A 15,672-nucleotide genomic window follows, 5' to 3' on the forward strand; every position below is an offset into this window, starting at 1 on the left:
TGGAGGTTTCCCGCCATCCGGCGCCATCTTCTACCTTCTTCCCGCCATCCGCGAAGTTTTCCCGCCATCCGGCGCCATCTTCGACCTTCTTCCCGCCATCCGTGGAGTTTTCCCGCCATTGGACGCCATCTTGAGGACGCCGCACGGGAAGAAGAGGGGCGTGGACTCCGAAAGCGCGCGAGAACTGAAGCCCCGCCTCACGTCCGGACGTTGCGTAAGGTCCTGGAAGGAGCCCAGCAGACGCCGACGTCACCGGAGCGCGACGGAAGGTCCTCAACCCTGACGATCCACTGCGGAGCCGCGGCCTACGGAACAGGATCATCGCAAGGTAGGCCACGGTCCACTAGGGGGGAGGAAGATGTCGGATACGGAGGAGAGCTTCACTGCCTCAACCCCCGCCAGCGCCACCGCTGCTGCAGTTATGCCCTTCACCATGCCCTATATCCCGGGAGCAGCTTGGCTACCCCAGTACTCAGGGGAGTCACATACCCTGCATGACTTTAGAGAAAAGCTGGATAGCCTCTTCCAGGTGTACCCCCTCACAGAAGAGCAAAAAGTGAGCATCCTGGTGGCCCAACTAACCGGGGCAGCCAAAAGGGAAGTAAAATCCTGGCCACCTGGGAGGAAGACTGTCGCAGGGATACTAACCCGGCTGAAGGACACCTTTGATACCCGCACCTCAGCCGAGATTAAGCTTAGATTCTACGGGTGCAAGCAGCGAGCGCATGAGAGTATAAGGGACTATGCACTAAACCTACAAGAGGCCCTGAGGGCCATAAAGCAGACCGACCCTGATGGGGTGGGAAACGAGGACAGGCTGTTGACTGAACAATTTATAGAGGGTTTATATTGCAATGCCCACCGAACCCAGTTGCGGGCAATGGCCTTACAAGATCCCCATCTGGACTTTGCACAGTTCAAGGACAGAGCCATCCGGGTGCTCCGAGAACCGGCACCGGGTGGCGTTGTGACCCACAGGCGCCCAGCTATCACTTACCACCAGGAGGCGGCGCCCTTGTCGGCAGGGCCTGTGGGAGCTGATGCGCAGGCTTTGGACAATGACCCGGCTCCAGACCTACGCCATCAGGTCCAAGAGCTAGCTAAGAGCGTTGCTGCGCTAACCCGAACTGTGCAGTCTTTACAGGTTTCCACCCCAGGGAAGATCCAGCTGGCATCCGGACCGGAGGACATCCCGTGGCGTCGACCAAGGAGGACCCCACCGGCCAGAGGAAGACCCAGTGACCGATACAGCGAGGACGGACGACCCATCTGCCGCCGCTGCAATCAACCCGGACATATGGAAAGGTACTGTTCTTTAAACGGGCACAACCTGGGGTAGAGGGCCAACCCCCAGGAAAAAGATCACCAGGCCCATCGAACTGGCGCGACAGATATGTGGGAGGACGTCCAGTCTTGCCTGTGGTACTGGATGGCATTCCCATGAGTGCCCTACTGGACACCGGGTCACAGGTCACCACCATCCCGTACGTGCTCTTTAAGCAGTACTGGAATGACTCGGATATTACCCGCTACCCTGACGACGACTTGAGTATCATCGCCAGCAATGGCCAGCCCGTGCCACAAATCGGATTTAAAGAGGTGACCATCAAAATCGGTAGAGTCGAACTGGCAGCACAGGGACTGATCATTGTAGACATTGACAAACATGAGAGCCACCCAAAAATAACTCTAGGAACTAATGTAATTGAGAATTGTCTTGCAGAAGTGATTTTCCTTCTACAGCAGGTTGCCAAGAACGCCAGCTCCGGCGAGCAGCGAGTGCTCCAGAAAGAGATCCGGGCACTGATGCGACGGCAACAGGTGGAACTCTCCGGCGGTGAGATTGGTAGCGTAAGAATGTGTGACCCTTTCCCTATTGCCATGCCCCCAAAAAGTGAAATGATGATTTGGTGCCGGGCAGCTATTGGTCCGAGAGGTAGAGATTACCAGGCAATGGTAGAACCAGTTTACTCAGACAGTAGGCCCACCATTTTGACAGCACGGGGGGTGGTCAATGTACGCCATGGGAGGGTGCCCGTTCGCATAATCAATATCGGGGAGAGGGAAGTGTACCTGCCCCGGTATGCCACGCTAGCAAAATTATATACCATCAACCAAAACTCTATACAGTCTGTGGAACCCTTGCCTCCATCTCACCCGGAGGAAGGTAACGGCTCTAAGAAAGTAATGGAGGATTGGTGTCAGCAACTACACTTGGGAACTGACTCCACTCCCTCCCACCAGAAACAGGGAGTCTACCGGGTGGTTCAAGAGTATGAGAGAGTGTTTAGTAAACACCCGTTAGACTTCGGGCGAGTCAAGGGGGTAGAACACCGCATCCCCACGGGAGATCATCCTCCCATAAAAGAGAGGTATCGACCCGTACCCCCTGCACATTACCAACACGCCAAGGGGATGCTTAGAGACATGAAGGAGGCTGGGGTAATCCGGGATAGCTGTAGCCCCTGGGCAGCCCCGCTAGTTTTAGTCAAAAAGAAAGACAACACCATGAGGATGTGTGTAGATTACCGGAAAATCAACCGTATCACACACAAGGATGCGTACCCCTTACCAAGGATAGAGGAGTCATTGGCTGCTTTAAGGTCTGCTAACTTCTTCTCTACCTTGGATCTCACTAGCGGGTACTGGCAGGTTCCTGTAGCAGAGGCGGACCGGGAGAAGACCGCATTCACCACCCCGATGGGACTTAGCGAGTTCACCTGCATGCCGTTCGGACTCTGCAACGCCCCAGGAACCTTCCAACGATTAATGGAGTGCTGTCTGGGCCACAGAAACTTCGAGATGGTCCTGTTGTACCTGGACGATGTCATTGTATACTCCAAAACTTATGAGGACCACCTGAAACACCTGGCGGAGGTGTTCGAAGCTCTGGCGAGTTACGGCCTAAAGGTGAAACCCTCCAAGTGTCACCTCCTGAAACCAAAGGTGCAGTACCTGGGACACGTGGTGAGCGCTGACGGAGTGGCTCCCGACCCCGATAAGATCACCGCAATTAAGGGATGGCCAAGCCCCTCCAGCGTAAAAGAAGTGCGGCAGTTCCTCGGGTTGGTAGGCTACTACCGAAGGTTTATTCCCGGTTTCACCAAAAAGGCAGCGCCTATGCAGGACCTCCTGATAGGCCAGTCCCGGAAGGCCAAGAACCAGAAGCCGCCCTTCAAATGGGAAGAGCTAGAAGAAGAGTCCTTCCGCCAGCTGAAGATGGCCCTCACGGGGGATGAAATCTTGGCGTACCCGGATTATAGCCAGCCCTTCATCCTCTACACCGACGCCAGTAACATCGGGCTAGGAGCCGTACTGTCCCAGATCCAGCAGGGGAAAGAACGAGTAATCGCCTACGCCAGCCGAAAACTGCGACCCACTGAAAGGAACCCCGAGAATTATAGCTCATTCAAGCTAGAGTTCCTGGCCGTGGTATGGGCAGTCACTGAGCGCTTTAAGCATTACCTTGCTTCTTCCCGGTTCACCGTGTACACGGATAACAACCCGTTGACACACCTGGACACGGCAAGACTCGGTGCCCTGGAGCAGAGGTGGATGGCCCGTCTGTCCAACTACGAGTTCATAATCAAATACCGGGCAGGGCGCTCCAATACTAACGCGGACGCCCTGTCCAGGATGCCCAACCTGCCGGACGAAGGAGAAGATCCGGAGGGACTGGAAGAGATTGAACTCCCTGCGTTCCACCGTCATGGGACTATCCAGTATTCCCACCGGGTAAGGAGTAAGCAGGCTGCTACGTTGAACCCCTTACCTCACTACAACTGGGCGGAAACGCAAGACAGCGACCCTGCCGTCCGACTGGTGAAGGAGATGCTGACTCGGCTGGAGGCTCGCCTTGAACCAGACGCTCCGGAGGAAGCCAAACAACTATGGGCAGAGAAGAGTCGACTGTTCCTTTACAAAGGGAAGTTGTGCCGCAGAATGGTTAACTCCCGGACGCATGAATTACTCTGGCAAGTAGTGGTGCCACGAAGAGACGCAGCCATGGTGATGGAGGCATACCACGACGGAGCTGGACACTTCGGGTGGAAGAAGCTGGAGTTCCTGCTGCGCGAGCGGTTCCACTGGGTAGGCATGAGGGGAACCATTGAGAAGTGGTGCAGAGACTGTGGCCCGTGCAACCTGAGAAGGAAGGACCGCGCCAGCCAGAAGACTCCCCTGCAGTCCATCGTCACCCGGCAACCGTTGGAACTGGTAGCCTTGGATCATGTAAAACTGACCCCAAGCAGAAGTGGCTACGTCTACGCGTTAACCATCGTGGATCATTACTCCCGGTTTCTGGTTGTCGTCCCCGTCAAGGACTTAATGGCTCAAACAGCAGCTAGAGCCTTCCAGCAGCACTTTTGCCGTCCACACGGGTACCCGGACCAAGTACTGACGGACCAGGGACCTGCCTTTGAAGCGGAGGTCTTCCAGGAATTCTGCAATCTGTATGGCTGCCGGAAGATAAGGACGACACCCTACCATCCGCAGACTAATGGACTTTGTGAAAAAATGAACCAGGTGGTAATGGATCTTCTAAAAATGTTGCCCCTGGAAGAACGCAGTCTGTGGCCTGAAAAGTTGCCCGATCTGGTGGACCTATACAACCACATCCCGGTAGGTTCCACCAACTGTACCCCGGCTTACCTAATGAGGGCAAGACCTGGTAAGTTACCTGTTGACCTGGAAATGGGAGTCCTGACACCCGAGGACACTTCACCAGAAACAGACTGGGACACAGAGAGGCAGCAGCAGTACCGGAGAGTACAGGAGAGCGTGGAGCGAAGTCTCTGTCAGGCTAGGGAAAGACAAGAGAAAACTTATAACCAGTATGCTCCCGCTGTTCCCCTGGTACCCGGAGAGCAGGTCTTGAAGAGGAAGAGACGGCTCCACAAGTTGGACGACCAGTGGGAGAAGGCCCCTTACACCGTACTGCCCTCAAGCCACGAAAACCCGAAGGTCTGTACCATCAGTAAAGACGGAGGGGAAACCACAGCCATTGTATCCCGGGACCACCTGAAGAAGTGTCCCGAACAACTGAGAAACCCTGAAGAGGAACAAGAAGACCATCGACCCGTAGAGGAAAGGGAAGATATGGTTAGTACCGTGCTCGGGGACTTCCCTCGGTCTTGGACTCAAGTCAATGGTGCAGTTGTGGTACCCGTACTCACCTTCCTCCAACCATCATCCCAAGAACCTACGGAGCAACCGGTAGAGCTGGAAGAACAGCTGGTCCAGGAGGCAGAAGACTCTACACAAGCAGACCCGGAAAGTCAACCCTCTGCTTATAGTGAGCCTGCCATACCCCTAGTGAGCCAGAGGGCCCATAGACAGCTGCCCAGTTTACCCTTGACAGCTCCTACACCCTGTAGTTCAGGGCCAGACAGTCAGCTCCGTAGGTCCACTAGGGCCACTAGAGGCCAGCTACCCGCACGTTGGAGGATCTAAATGTTTAAGCTATCTTATAATGTTTACTTGTTTATAGTTGCTTGTGTATAATTTTGTGTTTCTAGTTCTTTTTAGGAGTCCTTGGTGGATTTACCGGGAATCCTTGTACATAGTTGGAGCGTAACCCAGGATGGACTAAAGACTGTTAAGGACTCGGGGCAGGACAGGCCCCTACCTGGTTACGTCTCCCTGTTTTGGTGAAATGGACACCTTGCTTTTCAAAACTGCACCCGGTTGCGGACACGCCGTAACCATCTTATGTGTTTTTCTTGTTGTATTGTTATTGCTATACCTTGTTATGTTTTTCTAAAAAAATATGTTTAGTCCCGGAGTACTAAATTTCACTAGGGGGGAATGTGACACCCCAGGGGTCTGGTTGCCACAGTGATAGAGATATTACGTCTGAGAGCAGGTGGGAGGTCCTTTGGTCAGGGATCCTGTGCATGCTACACCTCCTGCCCAGTCTTGGGAGGGGAAGGACTTCCCCTATATAAACCCGGGGCTGAGGCAGAGTGAGTGAGAAAGAAGACAGAACAAGAGTAGAGAAGAGAAGCAGCATAGCAAGAAACATCAGGAGCTCTGTGGGGAGCAGTGTTACAACGAGTCAGGGGCTGGCAGCTACAGAGCTCGCCCTGACTGAGAAGATTTCTAACCGGACCCGGAGTCCGAGGCTGTGGGGACTAACTCCTACCCAGCAGCAGAAACCGTCCGGCAGAGGATTTCAGGTCCTCTGGCCCAGAAGCCCGAAGGCACGGTCACACGCGTGGGACCAGCACCGCCATCGTGGAGCGGAAGCCATTAGAAGGCCCCGAGTCACCGGCCATAAGGGTGAGCACCACACGGTACACTCAGGGACGTGGGCTACTTATTCCCGCCTCTAGCAAGGTAGCCAGAAGAGTACAGTTAGTTGGGAAGGCCTACAACTCCGCCTGGCCAGGGGAAATCCCATCTGCTCAAGGACTGACCAGGCCCCTATCACTAGCAAGTACTCCGGGAGGGTCTATCTTTGTCACCAGTAAAGACCCTGAACTACACCGCACCGTCTCTGAGTGGTTCCTGCTACCCCCATCATCCACGTCGGCTGCCCTGAGGCCATACCCCTCCCGTTGGGGGTTATACCATCCACGCTGCACCATCCTTCCACCGGCCTCAGCGGTCTGCCCCGCAGCGGCAGCTCCATAGCTGCATTCAACGGGTGGCGTAGTCACCAACCATCTACTGCTAGTACATCGCCGCTCAGTTTGACTCCCTGGGCACGGACCGGGTCACCGCCACGAGACTACAACCCTCAAGAGATCCGGCTCCGGGTAAGCTCCCGCGTGCGCAACGCAGCGCGACACAGGCCCAGGGGCGCGTCACATGCACAATCTGCATGCGTTTTTTCTGCCAGGGAGATGCAGAAATGATGCAGAAATTTTCTGCTTCATTTCTGCATCGTGTGCACATACCCTAAGAATTGATTTCCATGTAAAACATCACCCACATTAAGAACATGAAAAAGGCTTCTCCTCTGTGTGAATTCTTTGGTGACTAAGAAGTGATGATTTCTTCACAAAACATTTCCCACATTCTGAACAGGAAAAAGGTTTCTCCCCTGTGTGGGTTCTCTGATGTCTGATAAAACTAGTCATGTGTGTAAAACATTTTCCACATTCTGAGCATGAGAAAGGCTTCTTCCCTGTGTGGATTCTCTGATGATTAACCATAACCGATTTATAGTTAAAACATTTCCCACATTCTGAACAGGAAAAAGGTTTCTCCCCTGTGTGGGTTCTCTGATGATTATAAAGCCCCGATTTCCGGTTAAAACATTTTCCACATTCTGAACAGGAAAAATGTTTCTCCCCTGTGTGAGTTCTCTGGTGATTAACCAAAACCAATTTATGGTTAAAACATTTCCCACATTCTGAACAGGAAAAAGGCTTCTCCCCTGTGTGAGTTCTCTGGTGATTAATCAAAACTGATTTATGGTTAAAACATTTCCCACATTCTGAACATGAATAAGGCATCTCCCCTGTGTGGATTCTCTGATGTATAACAAGCTCTGATTTGTAGTTAAAACCATTCCCACATTCTAAACAGGAAAAAGGCTTCTCCCCTGTGTGAGTTCTCTGGTGATTAATCAAAACTGATTTATGGTTAAAACATTTCCCACATTCTAAACAGGAAAATGTCTTCTCCCCTGTGTGATTTCTCTGCCTCGCAAGATCTGATCTGCGAATTTTTTCTTGTTTAAGAAGAGTATTTTTATATTCTGAACGTGAAAATGGCTTCTTTGCTTTAGGAGCAGTTCGTTTTTTAATGCTTATTTTGTAACTTTGATTTTCCTTAGTAGTCGCTAATGAATCAGAAGACAGGACCTGTTTCAAAGGATTAGATGATTGATCTTTGCTGTGAAGGGATGATGGTATATCTGGAGTAATGGCATTCACTTCAATTGCATCTTGTTGGATCTCAATCTCATGTGATTTAAAAATTGAAGATGTCAGTTGTCCTTCTGATCTCCTGGTACAGTCATCTGCCAAGAATAAAATTAAGTATTATTTTTGAATAAATATATTCTTACATTTTTTTAACATTTTTACTTAAAGTGTCTGTAAAAATGGCAAGCTACGTAAAAAAAAAAAAAAAAGAATTATTCACCAAGTCAATTACAGTTCACAGTCTAAAAGACTGTGCCCAAACCACATTTAGCATTCATGTATTTGGCATCACTATAGTGAGAAGAACCCACTTAATTTATCTGGGCACTGTGTGTTGGGTAATAAAATGGCATTTTTGCAATTTTCACTCTCCAACATCCACTGCGTGCTAATTTAGGGAAAGTGCCTGTGGAGTCAAAATAGTCACTACTCCTATAGATTAATTCCCTGAAGGTTATAATTTCCAAGATGGAGTCACTTTATGGGGATTTCTACTGCTCTGGTTTTCTTTCATTTTGTCATATCAAGGTTTCTGCAAATGGTGGGTCCCATTTTCTCTGGGATCTGCTCCTGCAATGTCTGCTTCTGTCACCAGGAGCCTTATTCATCCTGCAGGCGGCGCTGGTGATGGAGGAGACGTCGGAACCAGAAGCTCTGGCGGCGCAGGCTCTGTCTAGCCATTAAGATTAGGGTTGCTGGGACCTGTAGTACCATCCAGTCTGGTAGTATGGGTGTGTGTGCTGTCCAGCTGGAGTAATCTGCTCCCTCCTTCAGAGAATTGGAAAGCACCGCACCCTACTAAAGCTGGAAGCATATTGCTGGAAGCTGCCAGATCCAGCCTTGTCCTCCTCTGGTTCAGTCCTCTGTGCTCAGCTCTCGGCTTGTGTATTTGTTTCTGTTGTGACCTCGGCCCGTTTACTGACTACTCGTTTCTTCTGATTTTGTATTTTCTCTGCCCTCCTGGTTCTGACCCGAATACCAGACTATTCTTCCCATCTCACACCACAGAACAGCTGGTAACACAGTGGCCCAAGCCTACGGGCCTCTGTGTAAGTCCAGATCCATGTAGAGGGGTTAAAGAGAATCTGCCACCCCCTGGGAGTTTGAGACCTATAGTATGGGCATACAGGTTATAGAAAACTAGATCTATACATGCCTGTATGGCCCATAGTAGAGGTCTGCTTGCAGCGAAATGGAGTTTTATAAAATCCGTTATCACATGCTTGGCGTCCCCCGGATGCCAAGAAGTCCCCGCCTATCTGCTTATTTAGCATGTTCCCCACCTCCCCTGCACATCACAGGGACCTGTGACGTGCACTGGTTTAACTCATTTCCCACGCATGCGCAATGCGACGCTCACATCAGGAGCGCTTTGTTTCCTCCCGGTCCGTTTGTCTCTGCACTGCTCCGCAGTCGCAACGCTCATGTGCAGGGGGACATGCTACATAAGCAGATAGGTGGGGATTTCTGGGCTAACTAAAGAGATAGGCGGGGATTTCTTGGTGTCCGGGGGACGCTAAGCATGTGAAGACAGATTTTATAAAACTCAATTTCACTGCAAGCAGACCTCTACTATGGGCCATACAGGTATGTATAGATTTACTTTTCTATAACCTGTATGCCCATATTAGAGGTCTCACATCTCCCAGGGGATGAGAGATTTCCTTTAAAGAAGTTAAAGGGGTGATGGGCAAAACTGTGACTATAGACCATAACACATCTACTGAAGAAATCAAGCTGAACAGGCTTCTTTATAAAAAAAAAAGAGTAAATAGTGGTGAAACCTCTCGGGGGTAATTAGAGCATGGGGTTCTTGGCAATCTAAATTATCGCTAAGTGCCAATATTTTCAGATCAGATGAGTTTCAAGAAGAAATATTAGACATTTTAAATGAACTTTTTCTATTAGTGCAGAGCTGAGGTGTCTTAAATTTAGACCTCGGGCATTGGGAAGAGGTAATGGAGACCTTTTTTGAAAGACTACCAGGGAGTTACAGATTCACATAAGTGAGGCCGGCCGATCCCACCACAATCAAACTATCATACAGAATGAACCTGGAAAAAAAGACATAAAAAATATGTTACATCGCCAACAAGAACATATGTATGAGGGGAGAACTCCAACATTAAAGCGGACTTACACTTATTTATGGTGGACCATTGGAGCTACAACCTGATCAGAAGAGTGGAGAAGTATTAGTGCCCCCATTTCAGGAGAGATTGCGCAGTAATCTGAATTCCTTAGGATTGAAAACATAATGGAATTTATGACGTGAAGTGAATCCAACATACCAGGGCTCGAGTCATACCAACACATTCATGCAGGTGTAAATATTACAGCTATCAGCCTCGCACAGCTTAGAGATACAGGTGCTTCTCAATAAATTAGAATATCATCAAAAAGTTAATTTATTTCAGTTCTTAAAAAAAGTGAAACTCATATTATATAGTCATTACAAACAGAGTGATCTATTTCACGTGTTATTTCTGTTAATGTTGATGATTATGGCTCACAGCCAATGAAAACACAAAAGTCATTATCTCAGTAAATTAGAATAATTAACAAAAAACACCTCCAAAGGCTTCCTATGCGTTTAAAAAGGTCCCTTAGTCTGTTTCAGTAGGCTCTACAATCATGAGGAAGACTGCTGACTTGACAGATGTTTAGAATTCAGTCATTGACACACTCCTCAAGGAGGGTAAGCCACAAAAGGTCATTGCTAAAGAAGCTGGCTGTTCACAGAGTGCTGTATCCAAGCATATTAATGGAAAGTTGAGTGGAAGGAAAAAGTGTGGTAGAAAAAGGTGCACAAGCGACCGGGTTAACTGCGGCCTTGAAAGGATTGTTAAGAAAAGGCCATTCAAAAATTTGGGGGGAGATTCACAAGAAGTGGACTGCTGCTGGAGTCATTGCTTCAAGAGCCACCACACACAGACGTATCCAGGACATGTGTTACAAGTGTCGCATTCCTTGTGTAAAGCCAGTCATAACCAACAGACAATGCCAGAAGCGTCTTACCTGGGCCAAGGAGAAGAAGACCTGGACTGATGCTCAGTGGTCCAAGGTGTTGTTTTCAGATGAAAGTCAATTTTGCATTTCATTTGGAAATCAAGGTCCCAGAGTCTGGAGGAAGAATGGAGAGGCACACAATCCAAGCTGCTTGAGGTCTAGTGTGAAGTTTCCACAATCCGTGATGGTTTGGAGAGCCATGTCATCTGCTGGTGTAGGTCCACTGTGTTTTATCAACACCAAAGTCAGCGCAGCCGTCTACCAGGACATTTTACAGCACTTTATGATTCCCTCTGCCGACAAGTTTTTTGGAGATGGAAATTTCATTCTGCAGCAGGACTTGGCCCCTGTCCACACTGCCAAAAGTACCAATACCTGGTTTAAAAACAACAGTATCAATGTGCTTGATTGGCCAGCAACTCGCCTGACCTTAACCCAATAGAGAATCTATGGGGTATTGTCAAGAGGAGGATGAGAGACACCAGACCCAACAATGCAGACGAGGTGAAGGCTGCTATCAAAGCAACCTGGGCTTCCATAACACCGCAGCAGCCACAGGCTGATCGCCTCCATGCCACGCCGCATTGATGCAGTAATTGATGCAAAAGGAGCCCCGACCAAGTATTGAGTGCATTTACTAAACATACATTTCGGTAGGACATCATTTCGGATTTTAAAATCATTTTTCAAGCTGTTATAAAGTATTCTTATTTACTGAGATAATGACTTTCGTGTTTTCATTGGCTATAAGCCATAATCATCAACATTAACAGAAATAAACACTTGAAATATATCACTCTGTTTGTAATGACTCTATATAATATATGAGTTTCACTTTTTTGAAGAACTGAAATAAATTAACTTTTTGATGATATTCTAATTTATTGAGAAGCACCTGTATATCACACACAGGTGTAATGTTTTTTGCATAGTTAATCGCGATCCTGTATGAAGTCAGTCGGTTTTAAAAGAAATTGAAAAATCAGGACAAAAGGGAAACTCTGTTGTTATTGTACAGAAATTCACGCTTGGCCCTCACTGCACATTTAATGTTATCAATCATAAAAGTGAAGTTTGGTCATTAAAACTGGACCTGGTCTCGTAGGGACCATATGAGGACATTCAGCAGCACAGAAGGGAGAGAAGGTAGATTCATCCAATAACATATCAGGGATCTAGGAAGCCAACAGCATCATTACCCTCCGCTTTCTCTTACAGGCCCATCATAATATTTTCTTCAAGTGATTTTCTAAACTGTCTGTACATTCTACGTACGTTGTCATCTGGTTTTCTAGTTTACAGATCTGAGGAGGTAATGGTCAGCGTCTTCTAATCACAGGGAGTAGGTGGATCCTCCAAGTCATAAGTTCTATAGAAAAGGGTTTTCAATGGCCAAAATCATTTGAACAGTTTTGGGTGGAGGAGAATGTTGTGGTCTAGAGGCAAAATGGTGATCATACGATTGTGATACGGCCGGACTACACCACCGATAAAGCAGCCACAGCCGGTGACTGAGAAGAATCTGTGACTTCTCTGCATTTAGTGGTCACTACTCACCTGGGTAGTCATATGTAGGAATCTCCTCTTTACACCGCTCATCACCCCTCACATATGTCTCTGTAGTATTAATATGGGTCAGATCTTCACCCTGAAACAAATATTGTAAAAGTCATAGACAGATGGAGAGATCACATCTATGATCAGCTCTAATCCTGTCATCTCCACCGTTCTCATTACACAAGTATAAAACATATAATACTGGTGGATAAAACAAGACTGAACACAAGACCTTCACAGCTGTCTACACATCATAGGTGAGATCTCATGACACCTTCTCTCCATCTACCTGATGATCCTGAGGAACATTGGGGTCTTCTTGTTTACAGTCCTGTGGAAGAAGAGGACGGGGACATCTGTCTCGTGTTGTCCTCTTACTGGATAGATCTGGAAGAAACACATACAGGGACTGAATTCATTCTTTACATACAGATAATTATAGGCCGTGTGTATTTAGTCCTATCTATTACCTGGTGATGTGAGGGGCTGGGGAACCTCCATCATAACGTCCTTGTACAGATCTTTGTGTCCTTCTAAATACTCCCACTCTTCCATGGAGAAATAGATGGCGACATCCTGACACCTTATAGGAACCTGACACATACAATGATACCATCATCCCCCCGATCCCTCCATAGCGTTACTGTATAATGTCCCAGCATTCCCAGCAGTGTCACCTCTCCAGTCAGCAGCTCAATCATCTTGTAGGCGAGTTCTAGGATCTTCTGGTCATTGATGTCCTCATTTATCAGGGGGTGAGGTGGAGGCCCCGTGATTAATCTCTGGTTATGGAGAGACACATTAATAAATCTCACTACAGACATTTCCAGAGTCCTCACCTCTCCAGTTCTGTCCATCTGTTATTCCCATAGATAAGAATGAGTAATAAATATGGCGCTGTGCCTTATTACATACCATCCTCTCTGGCTATGAATGGTGCCATCCCTTATTACGTAGCACCCTCTTTAGCTATGTATGGTGCCATCCCTTATTACATAACATCCTTTCTAGCTATGTATGATGCTGCCCGTTTTTATGTAGCATCCTCTCTAGCTATCTAGGGCGCCGTCCCTTATTAGGTAGAACTCTCTCTAGATGTGTATGGTGCCTTCCCTTATTACGTAGCACCCTCTCTAGCTATGAATGGCGCCATCCCTTATTACGTAGCACCCTCTCTAGGTATGTTTGGCACTGTCTCTTATTACGTAGCATCTTCTCTAGCTATGTATGGTGCCTTCCTTTATTACGTAACATCCTCTCTAGGTATGTATGGTGCTGTCCCTTACTACGTAGCATCCTCTCTAGCTATGTAGGGCGCCTTCCCTTATTACGTAGCATCATCTCTAGTTATGTACGGCGCCATCCCTTATTATGTAGCATCCTCTCTACTTATGTTTGGCGCTGTCACTTATTACGTAGCACCCTCTCTAGTTATGTATGGCGCCATCCCTTATTATGTAGCATCCTCTCTACGTATGTTTGGCGCTGTCACTTATTACTTAAAATCCTTTTTAGCTATGTATGGCGCCATCCCTTATTACGTAGCATCCTCTCTAGGTATGTATGGCGCTGTCACTTATTACGTAGCACCCTCTCTAGCTATGTATGGTGCCTTCCCTTATTACATAGCATCCTCTCTAGCAATGTATGGTGCCGTCCCTTATTACGTAACATCCTCTCTAACTATGTATGGCGCCGTCCCTTATTACATAGTACCCTCTCTAGCTATGTATGGCGCCTTCCCTTATAACGTAGCACCCTCTCTAGCTATGTATGGCGCTGTCACTTATTACGTAGCATCTTTTCTAGGTATGTATGGTGCTGATACATATTACGTAGCATTCACTCTATGTATGGCGCCGTCCCTTATTACATAGTACCCTCTCTAGCTATGTATGGTGCCTTCTTTTATTACATAGCACCCTCTCTAGCTATGTATGGCGCCTTCTCTTATTACGCAGCACCCTCTCTAGGTATGTATGGCGCTGTCACTTATTATGTAGCACCCTCTCTAGCTATGGATGGTGCCGTCCCTTATGACGTAGCATCCTCTCTAGGTATGTATGGCACTGTCCCTTATTACGTAGTATCCTCTCTAAGTATGTATGGCACTGTCCCTTATTACGTAGCAACCTCTCTAGCTATGTATGGCGTCGTCCCTTATTACGTAACATCCTTTCTAGCTATGTATAGTGCTGTCCCTTATTACGTAGCATCCTCTCTAGCTATGTAGGGCGCCTTCCCTTATTACGTAGCACCCTCTCTAGCTATTTGTGGCGCCTTCCCTTATTACGTAGTACCCTCTCTAGCTATGCATGGCGCTGTCACTTATTACGTAGCATCCTCTCTAGGTATGTATGGCACTGTCCCTTATTATGTAGCACCCTCTCTAGCTATGTATGGCTCCGTTCTTTATTATATAGCGTCCTGTTATGTTTAGAACCTGATATGTAAAGGACAAGAAAGTGCACCATGTAATATTATGTTACATATACAGGTGCTTGTCACAAAATTAGAATATCATCAAAGACTTAATTTATTTCAGTTCTTCAATACAAAAAGTGAAACTCATATATTATATAGAGTCATTACAAACAGAGTGATCTATTTCAAGTGTTTATTTCTGTTAATGTTGATGGTTATGGCTTACAGTCAATGAAAACACAAAAGTCATTATCTCAGTAAATTAGAATACTTTATAACAGCTTGAAAAATGTTTTTAAAATCCGAAATGTTGGCCTACTGAAATGTATGTTCAGTAAATGCACTTGTGGCACCCCAGGGGTCTGGTTACCACAGTAATAGAGATATTATGTCTGAGAGCAAGTGGGAGGTTTCTCTGGTCAGGAGCCCTAAACATGCAACACGGCCCACCCAGACCTGGGAGGGGAGCAATCTGCCCTTATAAAACTGGGTCTGGGGCGGGATTAGAGTAGTCAGAGCCTGGAGAGGGAAAGTGAGAACAGGAGCTCTGTAGGAGGAGAAGCAGAAGACCAGGGGCTGTGAGCAGAGATATAGCTCGCCCTGGCTGAAGTTACTAAAACCGGACCCAGGAGTCCGAGGCTGTGGGGACTGATATATAACCAGCAGCAGAAACCAGCCGGCAGGGGATTCCAGGTCCTCTGGCCATAGAAGCTCGGAGGCTCAGTCACAAAGAAGGGACCAGCACCGCCATCCAGGAGCGGAGGCTAACAGAAGGCCCCAAGTCACCAGCCATACGGGTGAGCACCAT

The 15,672-nt window shown here is 47.9% G+C and overlaps 1 protein-coding gene across 1 annotated transcript in view; it reads right to left on the bottom strand.

The window, feature by feature from the left end:
- Positions 1-6,500: 6,500 nt before the first annotated feature.
- The window catches only part of LOC141222893 (uncharacterized), an 85,910-nt gene continuing 76,738 nt past the window's right edge, over positions 6,501-15,672 (bottom strand). The window contains exon 5 of the mRNA XM_073666726.1: positions 6,501-7,969. Coding sequence (XP_073522827.1) covers positions 6,936-7,969 — 1,034 coding nt within the window. The 3' untranslated portion in view covers positions 6,501-6,935. The remainder of the gene's footprint in view (positions 7,970-15,672) is intronic.

The sequence above is a fragment of the Phyllobates terribilis genome, unplaced genomic scaffold (genome assembly GCF_046119375.1).
Source record: "Phyllobates terribilis strain yellow unplaced genomic scaffold, ASM4611937v1 Scaffold_364__1_contigs__length_1914224, whole genome shotgun sequence".
NCBI classification, from domain to species: Eukaryota; Metazoa; Chordata; class Amphibia; order Anura; family Dendrobatidae; genus Phyllobates; species Phyllobates terribilis.